The 23021-nt window shown below is 50.4% G+C and overlaps 3 protein-coding genes across 3 annotated transcripts in view; 2 read left to right on the top strand and 1 right to left on the bottom strand.

Annotated features, from left to right (window-relative positions):
* Nucleotides 1–23021, top strand: part of ZNF598 (zinc finger protein 598, E3 ubiquitin ligase) — a 181614-nt gene that overhangs the window by 34255 nt on the left and 124338 nt on the right. The window lies entirely within an intron of this gene.
* Nucleotides 6223–9493, bottom strand: GFER (growth factor, augmenter of liver regeneration). Its single transcript, XM_054271070.1, has 3 exons — nt 9266–9493; nt 8620–8816; nt 6223–7853 (listed from the first exon to the last, which is right to left on the bottom strand). Exons 1-3 carry the CDS (start codon nt 9491–9493, stop codon nt 7691–7693), a joined length of 588 nt encoding a protein of 195 aa, XP_054127045.1. The 3' UTR covers nt 6223–7690.
* NOXO1 (NADPH oxidase organizer 1) lies at nt 19096–22058 on the top strand. The gene is made up of 7 exons (XM_054271188.1): nt 19096–19170; nt 19285–19348; nt 19825–20005; nt 20219–20415; nt 20605–20718; nt 21179–21296; nt 21491–22058. Exons 1-7 carry the CDS (start codon nt 19096–19098, stop codon nt 22056–22058), a joined length of 1317 nt encoding a protein of 438 aa, XP_054127163.1.

The following is a 23021-nucleotide window of genomic DNA, read 5'->3' as shown; positions in this document are numbered from 1 at the left end:
TGAGTCATCATCTCTCCAGGTCTATTTCTGACGCGCAGCAGGAAAAGCAGAATTCAGGCCTTCATTCCTCAATGTCACCAGCTCAGGAACCGGCACATTTTTCTGGGCAAAACCACAATGGCCATGAAGAAAATGACAGGTTGGTCCCTCCTGCTTTGTGCTGGCAGGATGGCTCGTGGAGCTGGCCAGGGATGGGAGCCCAGTGCCAAAGCATCACTGCCAGCTCATCCCTGAATTGCAGGGCAGGAGCAAAGACCAAATTAACTTGAAGGGATTACCCGAGGTGGGGTTTTCAGTCAGTCTCAGCAGTTTAGAAGCAGCTGTTTCAGCATCCTCAGAAATCCTTTTCATGCTTTGGGCACAAACCATCCCAAGCCCACCAGCCCAGAGTTCCTGGGATGGCACAGGCTGCCCTGCTCCTCCAGGGTGGCCAGTGCCAGGGAAGCAGAGTGTCCCAGAGATGCTGCACAGGGAATCAGCTGGACTTCTGATTTCTGCTCCTGATTTTCTGATGATGTTGGGAAAACCACTTCTTTCTCTTCCTAACCTGTCTTGCCCAGCTCATCTGTCCCAGCTGGAATTTTTGGACAATGCAAAGCACAAGGGAGAAGGACACTGCCTGAATCCTTGAGATGTTACCCTAGAACAAATCATGACCATTTCCAGACTGGTATGGGCTTTATACCCTTCCAGGCATGACCGTGGTGCACTGAAATCTCTGCTCCTAAACTCATCCTTTCTTTGGGGTTCATCCCCCAACTTCTGCAGCGTGCAGGGTTTAAACAACCCTTGCCCACATCGTGGGGTGCCAGTTTTCTCCCCCTGCTCCAGCTCAGACAGAGCACAGGAGCTATCTCCAGCCCACATACAAACTGTCTTTCTGCCTCGCTTCCTATTGCTGCAGATCAACAGATAGACAGAGGCAGCCAATAATGGGGAAGGATATTGCAACTTCCACATTTTCCCCACCAAAGGGAGAACAGCAGTGTTTGGAAATGGCCCTTCCCAGAGCGTTTGTTTGATTTGAACAAGTTTTGTCTCTATTTACCATTCCCACTGGATTTCAGGGACAGGGAACAAGGACAGGAAGCAAACAGAGCAGCATGCAGACGGCTGCCCAAGAGCTGCCCATGTCTTTGTTTTACATAAGTTTAATTAAAAGTTGTGGAAAACCTCTATTTGCTTTCTGCTTCTTCTGGTCAACCCAACTTCTTACCTTTGTCTCTATCACAAAAAAACACATCAGGTTTTCTCAGGGCTAAGTATGTGGACATGACAACCTGGAGGAGACAAGATGTGGAGTTTTCTCCTTCTTCAAAACCTGTTCCAATGAGCCCAATACCCTGTAGGGTACCCTGGGAGGGGCTCCAATGAGACCTTGGAGCCTTCTCTTCTCCAGGCCGGAGACCCCCAACCCTCCCAGCCTGGCTCCAGCGCAGAGCGGCTCCAGCCCTGGGAGCAGTGACCCCAACAGATCCACGTTTTCCTGGTGTGTGGGGTCCCAGAGCTGGACAGAGTGCTCCAGGTGGGCAAAGCAAGGTGAAACCGCCTTGCTCTGGGAGCAGCTGCCCCAGAGTGTGTTTGGAGTGAGCAATCCCAGCGTGCAGGACACAGCCTGGCTGCAGAGCCTGGACAAGGCAGCTGGGCAGGCTCTGGACACGGATTCCAGCAGCTCCCCGTGGTCTGAGCCGGCCCTGGCACGGGCGTGGGTGGGAAAACAGCTTGTCCTTCACATTCCCCGGGCAGCAGGCTCGCAGCAGCACTTTGAGAGATGCTTAGTTGTTGCTCTGAAATGCTTTTCTTGCCCTTCATTAGAGCTTGGCTGATGCTGCTTTCGGCCATCAAATGAGAAAATGAAAATGAGTTGATGGGAATATTGAGGAGAGCTCAGAAGCCCATAGGGCCCAGGGGCAGGGAGAATGGGCTCCTGATGAGCAGTACCTTAGCCCACTGTCATAGAAAGCTCTTCATGCTTTCCACACTAAAAATATCTGGAAGATCATCCATTAGCTGATTACTCATCTGCTTGTGAAACATTTCTCAGGTGGGATTCAGCACTTACTGTACGTGGATAAACCCAGGACAAGAGTGCCAGAAAAACCTGTGGAAAACTTTGCTGACTGAAATCACCGAGGGAAGGTTGGGATAACAGAGCTCAGTGAGCTGAGGCAGCACTGGCTTTGAACAGGGGATTGGTGTCTCAGTGCTTGCGTAAAACCCAAACTGAAACCAAAGGGTTTCAAAACTCCTCTCAGGGGTGCAGCCGTGGCCTCGGCAGCTCAGGAGGGAACTCAGCCTCTGCTCCCCCAGCATAAAAATTTCGGGGCTTTTGGCAAACCCGAATCTAATCTGATTCAGCCACTGCTGCCCACCTTGGGGGCAGTCACCTGCTCCCCCATTTTCCCCTTGAAAAAAGGGAACAAGGTCTTTGCTGTCCCAAACTGGCCTCCCTAGGAGCACACCATGCTGGGACGTGCCAACCAACAGCTGACATTGGTGCCTGTCACCTGCAGCTGTGCACAGGTGAGCAGAGCTGACAGGTACACAAGGGCATGGGGCAGCTCAAGCCATAGTGGGCGTGAAGAGCATCCGCGGCTACATCGAGCTTTGCTGCCAAAATACACTGAAAATAAGAAAAGCTTTGTTTAACTGAACACAACCCCAACAGGTCCTCAGATTCACGAGCAGGATGCAACCTGATGGAAAAGAGATTTGTGGGATGGATGGAGATGAGGGATTTTATAAGTGTGAACGCTCTCAGGCCCAGGCTTGTGCAGCACAAACCCATTAAAGCACCCTCTCTGAAAGAGATTTTCATAAACAGGAAATACAGGCAAAGGCTGCCCTAACAGCTATTTTTACCCCCTTATGCAGAAATGAAAGTGGAGCTGCAGAAGAGGAAGTGACTTACCTGGTGTCTAGCAAGAAGCTTATGACTAAAAAAGAACTGAGTTTTGATCTCTAGAGCCTCCAGGCCACGTGCTCTGGCCACAAGGGCATTGTCTTTTATTCCTTGTATATCTTTCACACCATCTAAGCAGCAGAACATGAGGCACAGTCACAGAATCCACTTTCTTTTTTTATTTTTTATGCACACCTGGATGGAAAAAGCAGGGAAAGCCCAGCTTTGCCTGACCATACTCAGAATTCACTGGGCACATCTCCATCCAGCAGTGGGACTGGAGCTTAGAACTAAAGCTTGGTGTTCTGGGAAACATGGAAAGTTTTAGGGGCTGCATTAAATGCCTGGTGGGACAGACATTAAATTAACTGGAAACAGTGCTTTATTCTGCTTCCAAGTGCAGATTTTAGCTGCAGGCAGAGGAATAACACATCCCTCATTTTGGTAAATATACAAGAGGCTTGCACACTCGTTTGAAAAGTAACTGAGGGCACCAAAATCTCCTCCCAAAGTCACAGGAAAGGGACTAGGACGAGGTAAAACATTTGGTATCTGGAGCAGTCTTGTTCCAGAGATGGGTAAGAGGTGGGAAAGTCAAGGAAATGCAAGGAAGTGCAAGGAGATACCTGGCAATACAAGGAAAAACATGGCAATACATGGAAATACCTGGCAATACATCCTCTGTTGCCCTCTACTGTTGGCTTGGTCAGATGTGGAGGGAAGCACACTGCAGCCAAAAACCAAGGAGAATCACGGGATGTGCTGGATGGGAGGGAAAACTGGGACCGGGAGGGAAAACCGGGACCAGGACGGGGCTTTTGGATTTGGAGTGCTCGGGAGGAAAAGCATCAGCCTGCACTAGCACGGCACGTGGGAGGGGAGGGCACCTTTCCATAGGAAGCAAGGGCAGAACTGGGCAGGTGCCAGTGCCAGGGAGATCCCGTCAGGGTGCCAGCCCGTGCCAGGTGCTGAGCCCAGAGAAATGCCAGCAGAACTTTCGGGGCTGGATCAGCCGCCCCTCAGCAGGACTGTCGCATGCCAAGGGGAACACAGCTCGGCAAAGGCTGGTGTGGATGGTCCCTGTGGGTCCCTTCTGGCTGAGGATATTCTGTGATTCTACTTGTGGAAATACTAACAGCAGTTACAAATAATCAGAAATGACAGAAAAAATCACCTCCATCTGGGTTGGGGGTTATTTTACATGCATCAGCACAGAGGAGGGTACAAACCCCATTTATCCTCAGCTAACAGCCTTTGCTCACAGTTTTGCAGAAGATGCCAACTAGCATCACCCCTCAGCTCCCTGCACTGTGATTAACGCCTGAACTGAGGGCTGGCCAGCCTGGAACCAGGGTCTGGTGCTCATCAACACTTCCCTGTGGGACTGACCCAGAGCAGTGCCCCAGCCGGCCCCAAGGCTGACCCTCACCCCCTTGGATTACAATTTAACTGATTTGTCTCCGTGCCATTACCTGTGGTTTGCTTTCCATGTTTTATTACTTTTCCCATTACCCTGCAAAATGAAGAGTTGACTTGACATCACCTTGTTGGCTGTGCTTAATCCTGGCTTCAAATAATACTGGACAGCTCCTCTCCATCCTTCAAACAAAAACCCTGAGCAGCCATTCCAGGAATGGAATAAAACCCCAACAAAATCAGGGCTTAGAAGGAAAGGAAAGAAAATCCTAAAAAATCCAAAGCCTTCCCTCTCCAAGCCTGTAAAACTCCAACAGGAAGGATCTCCCACACTGCCTGGAACAGACTGAAGCAGAAGACACGAGAAAACAAAGCAACTCTTGGGAATCCTTCTGTAAACAGGAGCCTGCGTACGCCCGACGCACTGCAAAGGAACAGCTAATCCCTGGAAAAATGTCAAAGGCACAGGGCTGCTTCTGCCAGCATCTGCAAGCCTGCCTGCCGTCCATGGAACAGATGATTCCCCCAGGGCTCCCTGCTCTTTGCTTTTGGGGAGGGAATAAAAAAAAAATAAAAAAAAAAAGGCAAAAAAGTGAAGCACGGTTTGAATGCAAACCAGGCCATGAAAACAGAGCAGTTTGGGAAGCTGCAGGGTTGGTCAGGCTCCTGTCACACAGCAGCAGCTCTCAAGCACGGTCCCATACGCCCCTCAGGCAGCTGCTGACTCCGTTCTTCCTCACAAGGGCTCCTCACATGGAGAGCAAGCAGCTTCCCCATTCCAGGCAATGGGATTGCCAACCCTGCCCCTCAGGGATGCCACCCTGCTCCAAACCAGCAAGAGCTGAGCTACTCCCAACTCTAATGCTGCCCCTCATGCTGTCAGCAGGTCAAAAAAATCACTGGCATCCCACAGAATTCCCACTGTTCCCCATATAAAAGCAAATTCTGACCTGACAGAATTCCTGTCAAATTCCTGCATTTTTGTAGGGCCAACAGAGAACTGCATCAATTCAACAGCACAAGAGGGAAGGACCAGGAGCAGCCCCAGCTTGTCTGATCAATCCACACAGAATCACACAATTTACCTGAGCCACCAAACTATAATATACACATATATAATTATATTTATATCTATATCTTGTTTTGTATATATAACAGTAGTACCTTGGCATGCAGAGGTTGGACCCACCAGCTCAGCATGACCCCTTTTCCTAAGATCCCATGCAGCAGGAGCGAGCCAGGAGTGAACTCAGTTGCTTTATTATTTTTACATCAACAGGAAATACAATTTGAATACAGAGATGTTTTAAAACTAGATTTAATCAAGTGCAATTAGCAAAGAAGTCACAATTTTCTGTACACGAGTATGAGGACCTCCAAAGGAAATTCCTTACCCAAGACTAAAACTTGTGGTACAAACAAGCAGCAGAACAAATTCCCCCAATCCTCACATGGTCAAGGCCACAGAGGTGAGGATATGCCTGAGAAACAACTACATCAGAGCTCTTCTGCCAAGCCAAAACAATGAGAGAACAAAGTGCAAGCAGAGATTTTATCAAATGGCCACTTGGTAAAGATAGAAACTGCCCTAAAAGCATCCTAGCTACAGCTGGTGGCCTCATTTTTGGGCAGGATTTGCTAAAGACACAGACTCAGCTTGAAGGCTGTTCCCAAGCTCTGCCAGGACAGGAGAGCTTTTCCTCCTGCACTGCACCAGCAGCTCCCTGAAGGACACAAAGTGACCAGAAGGTGTTGGGTACACCCTCATTTTCCTCTCACCACTCAGGGAGTGGACAGGAGCGCTGGGAGGCTCCGTGTCCCTGCTGGCCCAGGGCAGTGCAACTCCCCAGCCTGGGCCCCTGGCAGATGGAGGTGACAAAGGACGGGCAGGTGTTTCACTTGTTTACACTGAAACAAACGAGGGAGAAATCTCCTCATCTGCTCCGTGGGCGAGGACACTGTCACACACCACAGTGGAGGGCAGATTGGAAAGGAGGAACACAGAATTCCTGCCTCAGCACAACCAAACCCACAGGGAGATGCCTGCCCACACCTCCCTCTGCTAAAAGTGTCCTGACAGAACTGAGTCAGAGGGGTCCTACCTGCAAAAAGGGAGGGCTGCCCTTTTGTTGGTCCTCTCCCCTGTAGTGGATCTCAACAGGCTTTGTTTTGGGGACTGAGTTTATTACCAAACACAAAACCCAAGAGCTGAGGTTTATTTGTTCTAAGAACCTCAACATGCTGGTAGGGAAATTTTCTGAGCACTTTTAACAGCCTGAGTGACACCTTCAATCACACTCTTCATGCAGTGTCTTGTTATCAGTTCATTTGGGTTTGTGTTTAGAAATGTTACGACGCAGAAGTTTCAGAAATCATTAGTCCATAAAAGTCTCACATTAATTTAACAGATCTGACTTGAAAGGCCTTGACTGTGCCACAAAATACTAAAATGTGTTTCCAGAGGTGTTCCTGGTTCTCTAACCACTAAGGAGCCCACAGAGTGGTGTGAGGACCAAGGTTCAGATAAGAGGTGCCTCTGCTCTAGTCTCAGCAGCACCGTGAGCCTTTCCAGTCAAAACTTGCCAAAAACTCCAAGGGTAAATTCACAGGTGTGCTGTAGGGCACGAGATAAGGAAGCTCAATAAAACAGACAAGAAAACCTTAGCAGGAAGCAGGGAAGGAAAAAAAAAACCTGTTGCTGTCAGGGTTTGTGCAAACCTCTCCCAGGCAGGAGTGCAGGAAGGGATGAGATCGTCAATAACGTGAAGAACTTGAAATTATTGTGACTCTGTTGTGTCCTCTGACATGTTCAGTTGAAATACAAAACCAAATTGAGAAATCTGGGCTCCATGTTTTAGTGTTTAAATTAAACGCACTTGCCCTCAGGACTTTTACCAAAGGAACTGGACACAAGAGTAACAACAAATGTTGGAGATGCTGGAAAGAGAAATCCAGGGGAACAGACTTGGCACAAAACCCAGCATGAGTTTTCTCTATCAGAACAACTGAAATTAAAGTGACAATTAATCAGATGTATTTTCTAAAACATCAGGCAATGCCTTGGAGAACATCACTGCATTCAGGGAAAATTAACTCTAGCTACAGAAATAAGCAAATGCCCCCAAAATCAGGAAATGTCGTCATGAAATGAGTTTGTCAGTCACCCAATCTCAGAGGTTTCTGGCAGCCTCAACACCTCGGGTACCATTACTTATCAAAATATCATTGGGCTAGGATCTTCAATTCTCCTTTTGGCATTGGATCAGCTCTGAATCAGTCCCACACAAACAGAGTTATTGACTCCCTCTGTCCCTGCAGCAACCCCACAGGGACTGCACTGCTCTGCTGGATTCCCAGAGCAGTCCCTGCGGGTTAATCACAGCTGCCATCCTTCCAGCCATCCCTCCAGCGCTCATCCACACGGGAGCAGTCGAATTCCGACTTGCCCAGCTTCCTGTTCACCTCGTTGTGGAGCAGACACAGCCACCGGGAGAAGTTTCTCCTGGTGCTCGTGTCGGGTTGGTTCGTCCGTAATCTGCAAACGGGGAATGGGAAACAAATCAGTGGAAACTTCTGAGAAAGAGGCTGAGAGCAGCAGAAAACCTTACCACAGAATCCCAGAATGGTTTGGGTTGGAATGGACTTTAAAGATCATCTCATCCCAAACCCAATAAAACACCTCAGCCCATTTCGGTCCTTGCCTCCACTACTCAGATTGCCAATACAGGGCATTTTAGAGGGTAGAAGAACACTTGTCTCCTGAAAATTATCCCAGTCTAATTCTATAACTGTTCACAAGCCCATTTTGAATCAGAAAACTCCAAAATCGCCTCAGGGAAGCCTTGGAGGCAGCACAGAATCCAACAGCGTGAGGACAGGTGTTTGTTTTTTGAGTAAGTGCATCTGTGATTGATGCAATAATGGAAGAACCCAGTTCAGGTAGCTACAATCCCCAAGAGCAGGAAGAGCTGCTGATATGCAAACTATCTGCTGCAGCCCAGCACTTCTGGCAAGCCCCTCCAGCACAATGAGATGCTGAGGCTACTTACCTTTCCCTCAGATCTTCAAAAAACCCACTGAGGAAACTCACCTTTCCCTCAGATCTTCAAAAAAACCTACTGAGAAAACTCACCTTTCCCTCAGATCTTCAAAAAAACCTACTGAGGAAACTCACCTTTTCTCAGATCTTCAGAAAACCTGCTGAGGCCACTCACCTGTCCTTCAGAGCCTCAAAAAACCCACTGAGAAAACTCACCTTTCCCCAGATCCTGAAAAAATCCTCTGAGGGTTTTCCCACTCACCTCTCCCTCAGGTCCTCTGCGCAGTGCTTGCAGGGGTAGAACTTGGAGAAGAGGTTGATGAAGTCCCTCATCTCCTTCTGCTGTGTCCCGGTGGGCCGGTCAGGGTAGTAGGCAGCCATGGTGTGCAGGAAGGCCCAGGTGCTGCGGCCCAGCTGCTCGATGTCCAGGGGACAGTCCCGAGGGGGCTCTTTCGCCTCCTGCAGGGGACAGAGGGGTGTGAGGGGACACCGGGGTGGGTGGGGAAACAGCCCTTTTGTGCTGGGTGGGAAGGTGAGCTGGTGAAACAGGTCCTTCACATAATTTCTGAGGACATGGCAGAGCCCCCTCACACCTTCTGAGGGACATGGCAAAGTCTCCCTCACACCTTCTGAGGGGACAAGGCAAGGACCCTTTCACACCCTCACGGAACATGGCAGAGCCCCCTCACACCCTCAGCGGGGGCAATGGCAGCGCCCCTCACCCCCAGGGAGAAGATGGGGACTCCCTTCCCATTCCCACTAAAGGGAGCCCTGTCCCCGGTTCCTTCACACCCTGAAGGGAACACCCAGCCTCGTCCCACTTGCGGGCGCAGGATGGAGGACGGAAGGAGCGCTGCAGGGACTGGGAGTCGCCAGGGGCCCCAGGGAGAGCTCCCGCCGCGCCTCACCGCGGTGCCCGGACCCATCTGCTTCCTCTGGTGGCGGAACCAGCTCTTGAAATCCATGCAGGCTCGGCATGGCTTCTTGGGTGTCTCTTCCGCTTCACCCTGCGGGACGGCGAAGGAGAAGGAGCCGCTGTCGGTGCCCGGGAAGGGCTCGTAGCCCCGACCCGCGCGGCCCTCACTGGGCGCCGCCATGATGGCGCCGCGGTGCAGGACGGGCCGGGGCGGCGCCATTCACGCCCGGGCGGCGTAAGGGGGCTGGGACCTAGCACGCGCCCAAATGCCATTCCTGGTGTGTTTTTACCAAAAACCAGCAGCAAACTCTGTCTTTAAATGTCGTGTGTGAGGAGAACATCCGATCTGTGCATCCTCGATTTTACTTCACATTGCCCTTGGGGTGTGGTGGAGCTGTGCTCACCCACACAGTGGGAGGCTGAATGGGGTCTCCCTCTGCTTCCCCTGTGTGAGGGGGATCGGCCATGATCCCCCCGAGGGTGTGAGGGGACTCTGCCATGATCCCCCCTGAGAGTGTGGGGGAACTCTGCCATGATCCCCCCTGAGGATGTGAGAGGCTCTGCCATGATTCCCCCTGAGAGTGTGAGTGGCTCTGCCATGATCCCCCCTGAGGGTGTGAGTGGCTCTGCCATGATCCCCCCTGAGAGTGTGAGGGGACTCTGCCATGATCCCCCGAGAGTGTGAGAGGGACTCTGCCATGATCCCCCCGAGAGTGTGAGGGGCTCGGCCCTGACCCTTCAGTGGGTGTCAAAGAGCAGTTCCCCTCCTATAGCCCTCCCAAATGAGCACCAAAAATACGTATAAATATGTGTTCCTATCTCTTTGATGAGGAGAGACTGCAGGAGCTGGTCAGTCTGGAGAAGGGATCCCATCAATCCATACGAATCCCTCGCAGAGGTGTCAAGAGGATGGTGCCAGACTCTGTTCAGTGACAGGATGAGGAGCAGTGCCCAGAAAATAAAACACAACAAGTTCCACCTTAACATGAGGAAGAACCTCTTTCCATGACAGAGGAAGGAGCAGAGCCCTGACATGGCAGAGCCCAGGGAGGGTGTGGAGCCTCCTTCAGGAGACATCCCAAACCCACCCGGACACGTTCCTGTGTCACCTGCTCCAGGTGACCCTGCCTGGCCAGGGGCTGCACTGAATGATCTCTTCCAAACTCCACTATTCTGGGATTCTGGGATGTGTAGATACTGTGTGTGGCAGAGCCCATGGCACCCAGCAGCTCTCCTTCGTGCCAGCGGTGCTGACGGGCACCTCAGCGTTATCTCCAGCAGACTCATACAATCAACAGGGCGATTTTATGGACAAACAAGTGGATAACTCCATTCATCTCATGCTCCTTTATAGCAACACGCCCATATGAAGTTGCCCATGTTTTTAACACCTGTCACATGCTTGTAAATCCATACTGAGGGAGGATTTTCCTCTTTCTGGGAGTGTTGGCATGTGTCACACCAGGGCAGGCGCTGCTGGGAGTGGCTGGGCTCCTCAGGATGATGGAGAGCCAGATCTGGTCTCAGGGCCTTGGTCTTGAGTGGACATTTAGCATTTTTTCTTTTATTCCCAGAGAGCCACAGGCTTGTGAGCCCATGAGAGGGGTAACCTGGGCAACTGTCCAGCCTGGCATCAGACTTTGGAGCTTGCTCTTTCACCCCTGGGAAATGTTAATTAGCTGTGGCCTTACAAAATTCCTAATAGAGGTCAGAGAGTGAAAACTTGGAGAGCAGCACAGACTTGCTCACATCCTTCTTTTTGGCTTGATTCTGTCATACTCTTAAAGGTTTGAGAGCCACAAGTATCCTACAATGAACAATATGAATTTTGTTTTCACTTCAACTTTTCTCCTGTTCACCTCCTGTAGATCAAGTGAAAAATATTAATATTTTGCTTAATGAAAATGAATGTATGTCCAGGATGGAGCTGGACCAAAACTTAAAAAAAAAAAATATATATATATATTAAAATATAAATAAAAAATATATATATGTGATTTATTTAACACAGTGTGGTGTAAAATGTGTATTAGAAAAAGCATCATTTTAGAGAAATACCTCAGAGACTTGCCCTCAAAAATACTTCAACACTTGCTGTGTTTCATGTGGAAATGGCTGCGCTGTTCCTGCTCTGTGGAGCACTGTAAGCTGATGGTCTGGATCTCCATCTTGGGGTCTCTATTTACCAGTGCTCCTTTATTTTTATTTATTTGCAATTTCTTGGGAATATTTATTTGCTGATTTTTGCGAGGGAGGGAGAAGACACGTGAGTTACTGGTAGGAGCTGCTGGAATGGCTTTGTTTAAAGTTGTAGACAACTGTAAGGATAAATTTCACACGCAAAGAAAAGATCAAGTAGGGACAGCAACATTTTTATGTCTGTTTTCCTTGCCCACCAATAAATGTTTTAACTGATGCTCATGACCTCATTAATTTTTGTAAAGTCAGGAAAAAAGAGAATGAGATACTGAGGGAATTTCCTCTAGAGCTTTATTGTTTGGTCTTCAAGCAATTAAACAGGCACAGAGATGTTTCCAAGTCACAGCAATCTCCTGGTTTGACCGTTAGCAGACTTTGCTTCCTTGATTGTGATTTAATTTATGGATTCAGTTAAAACATCAGCATTTTTATTGAAAAGGAAAGGCCTTGAAGGAGGCTGTTGGTTACAGAGATTTGTGCTCCACATTGCTCCCCTTGCCCATTTCCTGCTCAGCTCTAGCAGCAGAGCTGACTCTTTAGGACAAGGTCCTCCCAATTTTCTCCACTTGCCATCATCTCCAGCATCAGCTATGATTTCAAAGTTTAAAAAATAGAGAAATACTCCAAATGAAGTCAGAGCAAGGAAATTCACTTAACTGTCTCTAATTGAATCCAAGTGAAGAGCCAAATTATTTCCATCCAAAGGAAGGAATGTGGTGCAGAGCCGAGGAAGGATGAGGGAACATTCCCTCCTGCTCCCCTTTGGACAGCCCTAACCCACCCAACCCTCTGCTCCCAGCACTGATTTAGGAGCTGGGGTGTGCTAGAGCCTGTTACCAAACAAACTCCTCACACAAATTCGATTTTGGGGAGGAATCCTTCCCCGTGAGGGTGGGCAGGCCCTGGCACAGGTGCCCAGAGCAGCTGTGGCTGCCCCTGGATCCCTGGCAGTGCCCAAGGCCAGCCTGGACAGGGCTTGGAGCAGCCTGGGTTGTATTCCTGCAATACAGCAGGAAGCTGTCTTGTATTTACATGCAAGAGTATGAGCCGAAAGTCTGACCAGTGATAAACCAGCACCAGGAACTAGTCATAGACTTGCTTGAGAAATTACAGCCAACTAGGAAATAGCAACAACAACAAAAAAGACGTTTATTTCTAGGTATGTGAATCATATTGATCCTCTCTGCCTGCGTAGAAGAACTTTATCACCTGCAAAATTTCCCAAAAGCATGAATTTATCCCTCAGATATCAGGAAGAAGCCTGCAGCAGCCCCCCTGCCAGGGAATGGGTGAGGTGTGTCAGATCAGATCCATCCAGAACTGTTGAAATGTGTTCAGAACAGTCTGAAGGACAGCACAAGGCACTGCCTTGCTCAAATCTGGGCACCTACACCCGACACTGAGTTTGTTCTTTTAAAGTTGGTGCCATTTTTATGTGTGGATCCTTTTGCTGATTAAAATGAGAATCCATGAGTAATGGTGATGGCAGGGGCAGGGAGAAAACCAAATTATTTCTGCAGGTTGGTTTAAGCAGTTCCGTTTGTGTCATGCTCCAATCTATCTCCTCCTTCCCAGACCCACCCTGAGATTCCCTGGAATCAGTTCATCCATTCTGAGGATAAACACAGCAAACTTGGGGGTTCCTTTTGTGCTCTTGAAAAACAAAGTCTTCAGTGAGGAGCTCCTGTTCCTCTTGGCTTTGCAATAGGAGAGTGGCCCCCGACTTGGGATAATTCCTTTTTTCCAGAAGAAGGTCAAAGGAATTCAACAGGAAATCTCCTTCAGTGGGAGAGGTTTTCCTCAGGTAACAGTTTCTATGTTTGGACTCATTAAGAATTAAACCTAAATGAAAGAACAATCCCTTCCACATTGCTCTTCTCCTACCAGGCTTTTGAGTGAAGATTGGGTCTGGTTTTCCCTGGTTTCTGGAGGGGCCAAGGAACACAAGTTGCTGTCTTTGCTCTGAAATGCAGACGGACATTTAGCTGGTGAAATCCCCAGGACAGATAAGGCTTTGCCTGCTCTGCTCCTCGATGGCCGTGGGGAATGAGGAAAGGGAAAGAGTGGGATGAGCATCTCTGACTAATCTGGAAGGAACACAACGGTCCTGTCTCCGATCAATTTACTATATTTAGCATGATGTAAGAACAGATTTTCCCCAAGTGAAAACAGTATTTCTTCATGTTCACTCGTGCTTGCTGCGCTTGCTGTTGGCTGTACTGGTGTTGCTGGGATTTTCTCCCACCAGATTTTGGAATGTGTAGGGCAGGCTGAGCACTGCAGAGCCTCAAACGTCCTTGGAAACTTCACCCTGCTTTTCTTCTGCCTTCACATCTCATTTCTGGGTCACAGCACGTCCACAAAGCTCTGCCCTCGTGCTGTGCACTCATCAAACACAGCTTTTACAAAAAAAATAATTCAGGGAACCTCCTCTTCTTGAAGCAGCTTAAGTTACATTCTCACCCTTTCTGGAAGATTCCTTCTCGAATCACGCTTTTGTATTTTGCATAACCGTAGGAAAACATGTCACTTTTATAAAACAACAAGGAAATTATTTCAACAAGTGCTTGGTAAACAAGAGCCCGTGCGCTGTGCGTGCCCCAGGCAGCGAGCAAAGCTCCTGAGACGGGCAGAGCTCTCCCTGGGCTGGACAGGGCCATCCCAAGGGCTTTGCAAAGAAAATGACACCTCAGGAGTGAGGTTTCAGGGAGTTTGATGCAATGCTGAGATTTTGGATCCTGAAATAAAGCTGCCTGTGAGGAGTGAGTGACCCCCTGCACTGAGGAGGGATGTGCTCCTTGGGAGGCTCCTGTGATGGAGTGGGAAAGGGCTGAGCTGCTCCCTGGGCTCAAAGAGTTCCTGAATTGGGTCTGCCACAGAGAAGTGCTTTAGTGCCTGCAGCAGCTGCTGGAATTAGGATAAAATGAAATACTTTCTTCTGGATTAGTTACTGCAAAATCTCTCATCCCAGCCTGTGTGAAAGTTCAACTGCTCCCTTTGTTCATGATGTGAAGGAGACTTTTGTCAACTCCAGTGTCTGGGTTTTCATTATTCTTTTTAGATAAAGGTCTGTTTCTCTATTTATTAAAAGTCTAAAACCTCTTTGTACTTTTAAAATCGGCTTTTAGCATCTGGGCTTTTCATTAAAGGTGCTGATAGGTCATGTGTCATCACAGGTGACCTTCAAGAACAGTAAAGGGCAGGTTTTGATCCTGAGGGTGAGCAAGGGAAAGATGAAGCTTTTCCCCCAGCTTTGTTCCAGGCCCCCCTTGGCTGTGCCCACAGCTCCTTTCTGTATCTCTTCCTCGCAGCTGCAGTGTCCTGAGGGTGGTTTGAGGACTTTTCCTCTCTTTGCCTTTCCTGGGCCGGCCATAGAAGGAGAAATCCCTGATGCACAGTCCCACACATCGTCAGCCATGAGGGGCACAGGTCACTCAGCAGCCCAGACACAACCTGTGTGTGTGGGACAGATGTTCAGAACACGGCTGCTCCTCTCCAAGCATTTGGGACAAGGCTGTTTCTTGTTGGACCTGGAAAATGGCTCAGGAGGAGCTGGAGAGGAGCTGCCTTTGGCTGCCCCCGAGCATCTGTGCACTCAGATTCTGCTTCTGCTGAAGTTACTCCTCGTCCACACTGAAATGAATAGAAAAGAGACCATCAGTGTTTATTTGTCATGGAATGAGGCTGATCCTGGAATGGAAGTACTCAGTGGGACAGCCCTGGTGACTCGGGGGCCTTCCTGCAGCCTCTGGGTGACCTCCTTCATCTTCCCAGCCATGGGCAGTCTGGGGCAGGCAGGCTGGTGTGACTCCCTGTGACAGTGCCTTAGTCACCTGCTGTGACACAAACATGTTTCTGTTCCCAGAGGAGCTGTTTGTGGCTGGAGTGATGCTCCTTGAGCGGCAGAGCTGCACCTTGGTGGGGTGCAGGAGGCTCTCTTGGAGCAGAGTGCAAAATTATGGGAGTCATCATGGAAAAATCTGTGTGTCCTGTATCTTGGCAAAGCTGGGCAGTGCACTCCTGCATACTGCCTGTTAATTTATGATCTCTTTGGTACCTTGTAAAGCAACTAAAGGAAAATAAACTGCTGCCCACAGAGCTGTGTAAATAAATATCGATGATGAAACAGCAGCATCCAGTAATTCCTGCTGAGTATCACTTTTTCTGGGCAGCCCCCTCCTCCCCTGCCATTAATTATTACCCATGAGAGGCACTGATTTATGGCAGGATGACATGGGAACTGTAGAAGACACAAAGTAAACTTGATAATGCCGGAAAAACAACGTTTGTCTTGTTTTTTATAAGCGAGTCCAAATGCATCCAGCAGAGCAGTGGAGCTGTGGCCTCTGCTGGTGGGTGACCCATCCTTGCCAATGGGTCCTGCCCTGGCTGGGAGTTGTGGGGAGCTTTGGGGAGCACTGTGCCCATCCAAGGCCATCTGGCCCAGCCTCCTCGCAGTTTCATGGGCAGTGTCACTGCAGAGGTGACGTGGCTCCTGAGGTCATCCTGGAGCTGACAGTTTCGTGACATCACACTTGACACCTCTGGGACACCGATACTGCTGTGACAGCTGCAGAGCTGGAGCTGAGCCCTGCGGGTGACTCCAGAGGTGTTGGTGTCTCAGAGGAGTGGCAGGCTTTCCCCTCCCCTCCCTGCGCCTCAGTTCTGTGTCACACAGACCTCCACTTCCACAAAACATTTTCTCAATAACCAATTATTAAGTTTTGAGCAGTTTTGTTCATATTTGGATTTATACAACACCACAGTCACCAGCAAGCTCCCAGTCAGTCCAATCTTTTCCAGAAGATCAGCTCTCTAAGCTGCAGGGCTGGTCCTTCTGCCTTGAGTGACTTGGAAACCCCTGTGTAGCTTCACCTTCCAGTTGTAACATTCCATTAGATGTTTTCCACACCCCCTTTCTGCTTGAATGCCCTGAGAATGATGAAACACAGCAAAACCAAGGCTATTTCCTACTCTTCTGGTTTTTATGGCATCCTGAGATCAAGGTGCTCTCCGAGCCTCTCCTGCTCTCTCCTCATCCTGCAGCTCCTCCAAGGCTTTCCTTATTTTTGGCTTTTCCCAGTCAGGATAAACATGCTTAAACCTTTACATTCTTGGAAATACATCGTGGTTTGTGTTTGCTCTGAGACAGGAACCAAGCCAAGGTGTTTCACTGGGAGTCTTGGTCCCAGATATTTCCAAGAGCCATTTAATAGAGCCACATGAGGGGCAGCTTGGCCCTGGCTCAGCTGCCCAGGAGAAGCCAAGGAGTGCAGGTTTGAGGACATGGAATCAGCAAAGGGTTTTGGCACCTCAGAGACTGGAACTTTCTAAATAAGTCTGCTGGATGAAGTGATTTCCTCTCACTCCATAAAATCCTCGCTCTGTGATTTGGGGAGATTTACCAGCACATGGTTTGGCTGGAGGATTTATAACAGAGGATGGAGGGTCTGATTCCAGGGCTGTGGAGGGCAGGGAGCTGCTCCAGATCCCTTTTCCACAGGGCAGCTCCTGTGCACCTTCCTGAGCCAGGAAATGCCTTGGAGATGCTGTGGGAGAGATTTTCTCTCCAAAATCCACACTGAACCAAAGTGCTCTTTGGATAACTTTCCCTATTTAATGCAGGACAGATATCCAGCAGCAATAAATCCAACTGCAATAACCCTGCTTTCTTTGTCTCCAGAAACTGCTGCCCTGCTGTGTGGGAGCAGCCTCCCGTGCTCATGGATCACAAACCAAGACCCTCCTGACTGTATTTTCCAGAAGGAATCTGGTTTGGCTCCCTGTTCCAGTTCTGGGAGGGGTTTTGGTAGATGAAAAATCATCTGTAGCCATTGCTGAGGGTTTGAGGCACCAGGTGTAGCTGGGAAATGAAAGGGAGGCACGGCTGAGCCTCTCCGTTTGGGTTCCAATAATGATAATGATAAAGATAATTATAGTGAGAATGGTTCAATTGAGGCTTTATCAAAGAAGAGGTGCTTTGATCACTCGGTGCCCATCAGCCCTGAGGTTCAGGGAGAGGACAGGCTGGCCAGGGCTGGAATTATCTCTGCTGCTGAGCCCCTGGGCAGTGGAGCTGCTCCTTAGGAAGAGCTGCTGGCTGCCCTGGGAGGGTGTGGACGCCTGGCTGCACACAGGGCAGAGCACTCAGAGCTGAATTTCCATCACATATTTACACCTGAGGAGCTTTCAGTCTTTTAGTTACATCCTGGGAATGTGTCTGTTCATTACATCGGCATCTCAATGGAGTTACTGATAAAACTGTCTGAAATCTATTTTAAGTAACTCGGCAGGTGGGACAAAGAAGGAAAAAATATTTGCAACAAATATTACTCACATTTAATGGTGCCTGATCTGTGTTTTACAACCCGCGTTCTAAATCAGCCTTTGGGGCTGGAGTGAGCTCAGCCCGAGCTCAGGTTCGTGTATTACAGCCATAAAACCCTCACCTGTCTCCCGGAAACATCTCGGGCCAGGTTCTGCAGCCCCTGTGACCTACTCTGCCCCAGCGCTGGCAAACAGCCCCGCTCCCTTCCCTTCCCTTCCTTCCTTCCCGGCACTGGTGAGTAAGGATGTGATAACAGAGTGTGTTTTTCCTCCCCGGCTCCCTGAACTCTGTCCCTCCTGCAGCCGGCAGCATTTGCATGTTCAAAGCGGGGCGAAAGGTAAAAGGCACGCGGAGTTTGGCAAATCGCGGAATTTCTGCCCGGCCTGGGCGGAGGAGGAAGCTCGGGAACACCTCTGCCCTGCCTCCTGCTCCGTGGCGTTTAAATTGGGCAGTCGGGCTGGAGCTGCATCTCTGCTCCCTCCAGCTCCCATCCCTCCTGCTCCCATCGCTCCAGATCACATCCCTCCAGATCACATCCCTCCAGATCACATCCCTCCGTCTCTCATCCCTCCAGCTCCCATCCTTCCCTTTCCATCCCTCCAGCTCCCATCCCTCCAGCTCCCATCCTTCCCTTTCCATCCCTCCAGCTCCCATCCCTCCAGCTCCCATCCTTCCCTTTCCATCCCTCCAGCTCCCATCCCTCCAGCTCCCATCCTTCCCTTTCCATCCCTCCAGCTCCCATCCCTCCAGCTCCCATCCCTCCAGCTCTCATCCTTCCCTCTCCATCCCTCTGGCTCCCCGCGAAGGAGGAGCAGCAGCCGTGGGGAAGATGAGCTGTAGCAGGTATCCCGTGGATGTGAAGGCTGTGGGCTTCATGCAGTGCAGAAAACAGAAGGTACTTTAATTTTTATTGGGTTTTTTTTGGCTTTGTTTTCTTCCTTAAATGTAATTTACAAACTGGGAGACTAGAGGATTTTGCAGGGGTATTTGTTCGTTCCCCATAGTATTGGGATTGGAGCCTAGGGGTCTAGGATAAGGGGACTTGGTTTTTAATGAGCTTAATATCTTGGGGTTTGCCTTCTTTTTGTCACAGCACCATAAAATTCTCCTGGTTTCAGCAATGATTACCCATCTAGGACTATGAAATTTTGTAGGTTTAATGTTTTATTTAATTTTTTAATGTGACATTAAAAGCCTCAACTAAGCCATAGCAAATGCTGATTGTCCGGAAGCATCCAAAATTGAACATTGTGATTAAACTGCTTTTCTTTTCCCTTTTCTTTTCCCAGAACTACATGATGTTTGTGTCCTGGTCAGATCAGAACAACATTCTCATCTACAGGACGTTTGAAGACTTTAGGAAATTCCATGTAAGTGAATTTCCAATTCTTGAAATTTCAAGGTTCCTGTCCTGGGGAGGGGAAGGAGCCCGGCCATGTGTCAGCTGTGAGGAATCACTGTCCTCTCCTTCTCCTTGCTTTTAGAAAGAGCTGAAGAGAAAGTTCCCCACTGAGAGTGGGTCACTGAGGAGTTTACCCAGGTTTAAAGGTAAGGACAAATCTCTGATGGACCAACAAACCCAAGAGTGATCAGGGACAGCCATACCCATGACAGAGACTGAAGCCTCTGAGTCTGACCTTCCTCTGGAACAGATCAGGGGCTCACTGCTCCTGCCATGGCACCACTGGGTCACATCATCATGTTTGGGTCTAGTACAGACTTAAAATAGTCCAGAAAAGCTTTTTTAATAGATAGCTGCACTTAGCAAATAATGCTACACTTCAAATATTGACCTAGAGCTTCTTGAAACTTTACATGTGAAAAAAAGAGAAATCTTAGATGTTAAAAAATCCTATCAGGAGCTGTTAAAAATGACAGGGAGGGAGGGACAGTGCCTTTGTACAGTTTGGGCTTGGGCAGGAAGGGTGGTGGCTGAGGGCACCTGGTGTTCAGGGAAAAGTTGCTGCTCCAGGGACCCAGATCCATTGCTGTCCTATCCCAGCTGTGCCCTTGTTATTTTGAAGGAATAACTATGCAGCAGAGGAAGGGTGGCAAGCTGAACAGGTGCCTGGAGATCCTGAAACTGCTGGAAACGTATTCCCAGGAGCTGCTGAAAACCGATGTGAAAATCTCCCGGGGTGAAGAGGTGATTCAGTTTTTCAAGGCACAGACACAAGACCTCGATCCCTCCTTCCCTGAAAACAGGTGTGAAATATGAATTGTATTTTTTTGTTTGTTGATGAAACAGAAATGTCATGGGATATGGATAGAAGGGAAACACCAGTTACACTCCAGGGCAGTTCAGCTGGGTGCTTTTCATTTTGTTTCTGATGACTGAAGCATTTCTCAGCCTACTGCAGAAATGATTTTACCAAAATCAATACTAAACTCAACCTCTCACATGAGTTTTTGATGTGCACCTTCACTTTCCAGTGCTGTGATCATGCCATCAGTGTTCAGAAGGGAGAAGAGCCCCCAGCCCCTCTCCATCACCCTCCCTCAGGCGTCGCAGAGCTACCGCTGCGTCGAGGCCTTTGAAACCAAAGACACAAAGAACAAACCCTTCACAGTGGCTCAGGAGGAGATTGTGGAAGTGCTCATCAAGGACATGACTGGTAGGTCTGAGACGATTCAGTGTTGGGGTGGATGGGCAGATGGATTCATAGCTAGGCAAATGCTGAGGTAGTGTCAGGGGTTCAGGTGTTTGCACTTGTCCCTCCTGTCCCTTGTGTTCCCCACCCAGGCATTATTGTCATGTCTTGACTTGCAGGCTGTTAAAATCTGAGTATTCTTCCTCTTTGTAGGCTGGTGGCTGGTGGAAAATGCAGACAAGCAGATAGCCTGGTTCCCAGCCTCATACCTGGAAGAGCTTGATGCCTATGAGGACATCCAGAATGACTTCAGCTCAGATGAGGAGGGTGAGTCTGTTCCTCCTTCAAAACACGAGTTCTGCAAACCCCCACCACTTTACCCACTGCCTGGAGCCCCTGCCTGGACCTCTGACTCTTCTGGTTGGCTCTGCCACCCCCTGTGGGTCATGGAACCGTGGACTGGTTTGGGTTGGAAGAGAGCTTAAAGCCCATCCAGTTCCAACCCCAACACCTTCCGCTGTCCCAGGCTGCTCCAAGCCCTGTCCAACCTGGCCTTGGAGACTTCCAGGGATCCAGGGGCAGCCACAGCTTCTCTGGGCACCCTGTGCCAGGGCCTGCCCACCCTTTTTGTAAAAAGTTCTTTATATTCAACTTAAATGGATCAGACTGGGGTCCTTGAGCAAACCAGTCACTCTGAGGGACAGCTGCCCCGCAGCTGGGCTGGTTTCTCACAGGGATCAGAGCATTTTCTCCACGAGGCAAATCCAACCTTTCCCTCTCTCTGCAGGTAGTCTGTACTTTGTGGTGCAGGCCTACGAGGCTCAGAAGGCAGATGAGCTGTCACTGAACCAGGGGGTGGTCGTGGAGGTGCTCAGGACGTCCCACAATGGCTGGTGGCTGATCAGGTGAGGCTTTCCCAAGCCCAGCTGCTTGCTGTTCCTCCTGTGTGGGATGCACAGGAGCCCCCAGAGCTGGATGTCCTTGGCTGGGGATGTCCTCACAGCCCGTGTACAGCACTGACCTGCTCCCCAAGTGCTCCCTCCCCTTGGCCCGAGGTGCTGGAAGGGTTTTCTCAGTGTTTTTCCATCCCTGCCCTCAGGTACAACGGCTGCACTGGCTACATGCCCTCGCTGTGCCTCCGGCCCTACCAGAACCCTCACCACAAGCTCCAGAGCATCCTGAGCTGCAGCCTGCACGCTTGCACCCCGAGCCTCAGCTCCCGGGAGGAGCACAGCTCTGCCAGGAGCAGATCCCGCTCCCTGCCCCAGGCCAGCTCCGCCCCAGGGCTGGATTTGGGCTCGGACAGCTCCTCGCTGAGCTCGGGCGGCGGCAGCGCCGGGAACGCCCGGCTGGCCTGGAAACCCCAATTGTCTCGGTCCCTGCCCGAGGTGGAGCCGGCCAGGAGCTCTCCTGGCCCGAGCCACGAGCTGGGCACACGCAGCAGCAAATCCCCAGAGCTCAGTGCCAGCGACAGGAACGACTCCGGCTTCGTGGAGTCCTCCACAGCCGGGCCGCCCCTCGCCGAGCCCGAGCTGGCCGCGGGTGTCCCCAAGGTGCCGGCCCGTCCCTCAGCCCAGGAGATCCTGCAGCGCTGCAGCACCGTCACCAAGCGAGCTGTGCAGCACTCGGCCCCCCGGCCGGCCCTCCCGGACCCCAGCCAGCGTTAGGGACCCTGGGCAGGGGGCACGGGGACAGCCCTGGCACCCTGGAGCCTCCTGGGAGCCGTGGGCAGCAGCTCTGGAGTGTCAGGGCTTGGGACTGTCCCCTCCCCAGGGACACAGAGATCCATCACTTCTGGATTGTCAGGGCTTGGGACTGTCCCCTCCCCAGGGACACAGAGATCCATCACTTCTGGATTGTCAGGGCTTGGGACTGTCCCCTCCCGAGGGACACACAGATCCATCACTTCTGGATTGTCAGGGCTTGGGACTGTCCCCTCCCCAGGGACACAGAGATCCATCACTTCTGGATTGTCAGGGCTTGGGACTGTCCCCTCCCCAGGGACACACAGATCCATCACTTCTGGAGTGTCAGGGCTTGGGACTGTCCCCTCCTGAGGGACACACACACCTCCATCACCTCCCTGGGCAGCTGCAGCTTCCCCAGGGACCAGGGAGTTACCGGGACAGGGCTGTGGGGTCACTCGAAGTTCCAGCAGCTCGAGGGCTGGAGGTCACTCAGAGCTCTCCCCCAGGCAGGTGCTCCCCTCCCTGCAGGGCAGCTGGGCTATTCCCCATGCCAGGATCAGCTGGCACAGCCACGGCCACCATGGAGGGCACAGGAGCGGCACCAGAGTGCCTCTGTGCCCCCTGGCACAGAGGGGACACAGCCATGGGACTGGGGAGAGATGGGATGTATGATGGCACCTACTGAACCCCCTGTTTTATAGGTATTTTTAAAAACTTTTTGACTTTTGGTGTCGGTTTGGAGGTTTTTTTTATAGGTTAGTGGAGAGGTCATGAAATACAGGGATGGGCTGGATGTGCTGAATGGTTGTGAGAATAAAAAACCTGCTGGGGAGGAAGCTCATCCCTGCTCCCTGCAGCCATGCCTGTGCAGCACAGGAACACAACCAGGGGAGCCACAGCTCCTGTCCCACCTGGGGATGGGAACAGAGGTCACCTTTATGG

Source organism: Melozone crissalis, unplaced genomic scaffold, assembly GCF_028551555.1.
Source record: "Melozone crissalis strain CALT ecotype California unplaced genomic scaffold, PUWL_Pcris_2 ptg000012l_1, whole genome shotgun sequence".
NCBI classification, from domain to species: Eukaryota; Metazoa; Chordata; class Aves; order Passeriformes; family Passerellidae; genus Melozone; species Melozone crissalis.
The sequence above is the reverse complement of the archived record's forward strand: the minus strand, read 5'-3'. Positions and strand labels throughout refer to the sequence as shown.

Excerpts from the sequence above, each read along its gene's own strand:
- NOXO1 (XM_054271188.1), top strand. The coding sequence starts at position 19,096 with ATGATGTTTGTGTCCTGGTCAGATCAGAACAACATTCTCATCTACAGG. Across the intron at positions 20,006-20,218 it reads CCCTCCTTCCCTGAAAACAG|ACCTTCACTTTCCAGTGCTG; the intron begins GTGTGAAATATG and ends TTTTTGATGTGC. Across the intron at positions 20,416-20,604 it reads GCTCATCAAGGACATGACTG|GCTGGTGGCTGGTGGAAAAT; the intron begins GTAGGTCTGAGA and ends TCCTCTTTGTAG.
- GFER (XM_054271070.1), bottom strand. The coding sequence starts at position 9,493 with ATGGCGCCGCCCCGGCCCGTCCTGCACCGCGGCGCCATCATGGCGGCG. Across the intron at positions 8,817-9,265 it reads AGATGGGTCCGGGCACCGCG|GAGGCGAAAGAGCCCCCTCG; the intron begins GTGAGGCGCGGC and ends TGTCCCCTGCAG. Across the intron at positions 7,854-8,619 it reads GCAGAGGACCTGAGGGAGAG|ATTACGGACGAACCAACCCG; the intron begins GTGAGTGGGAAA and ends CCCCGTTTGCAG.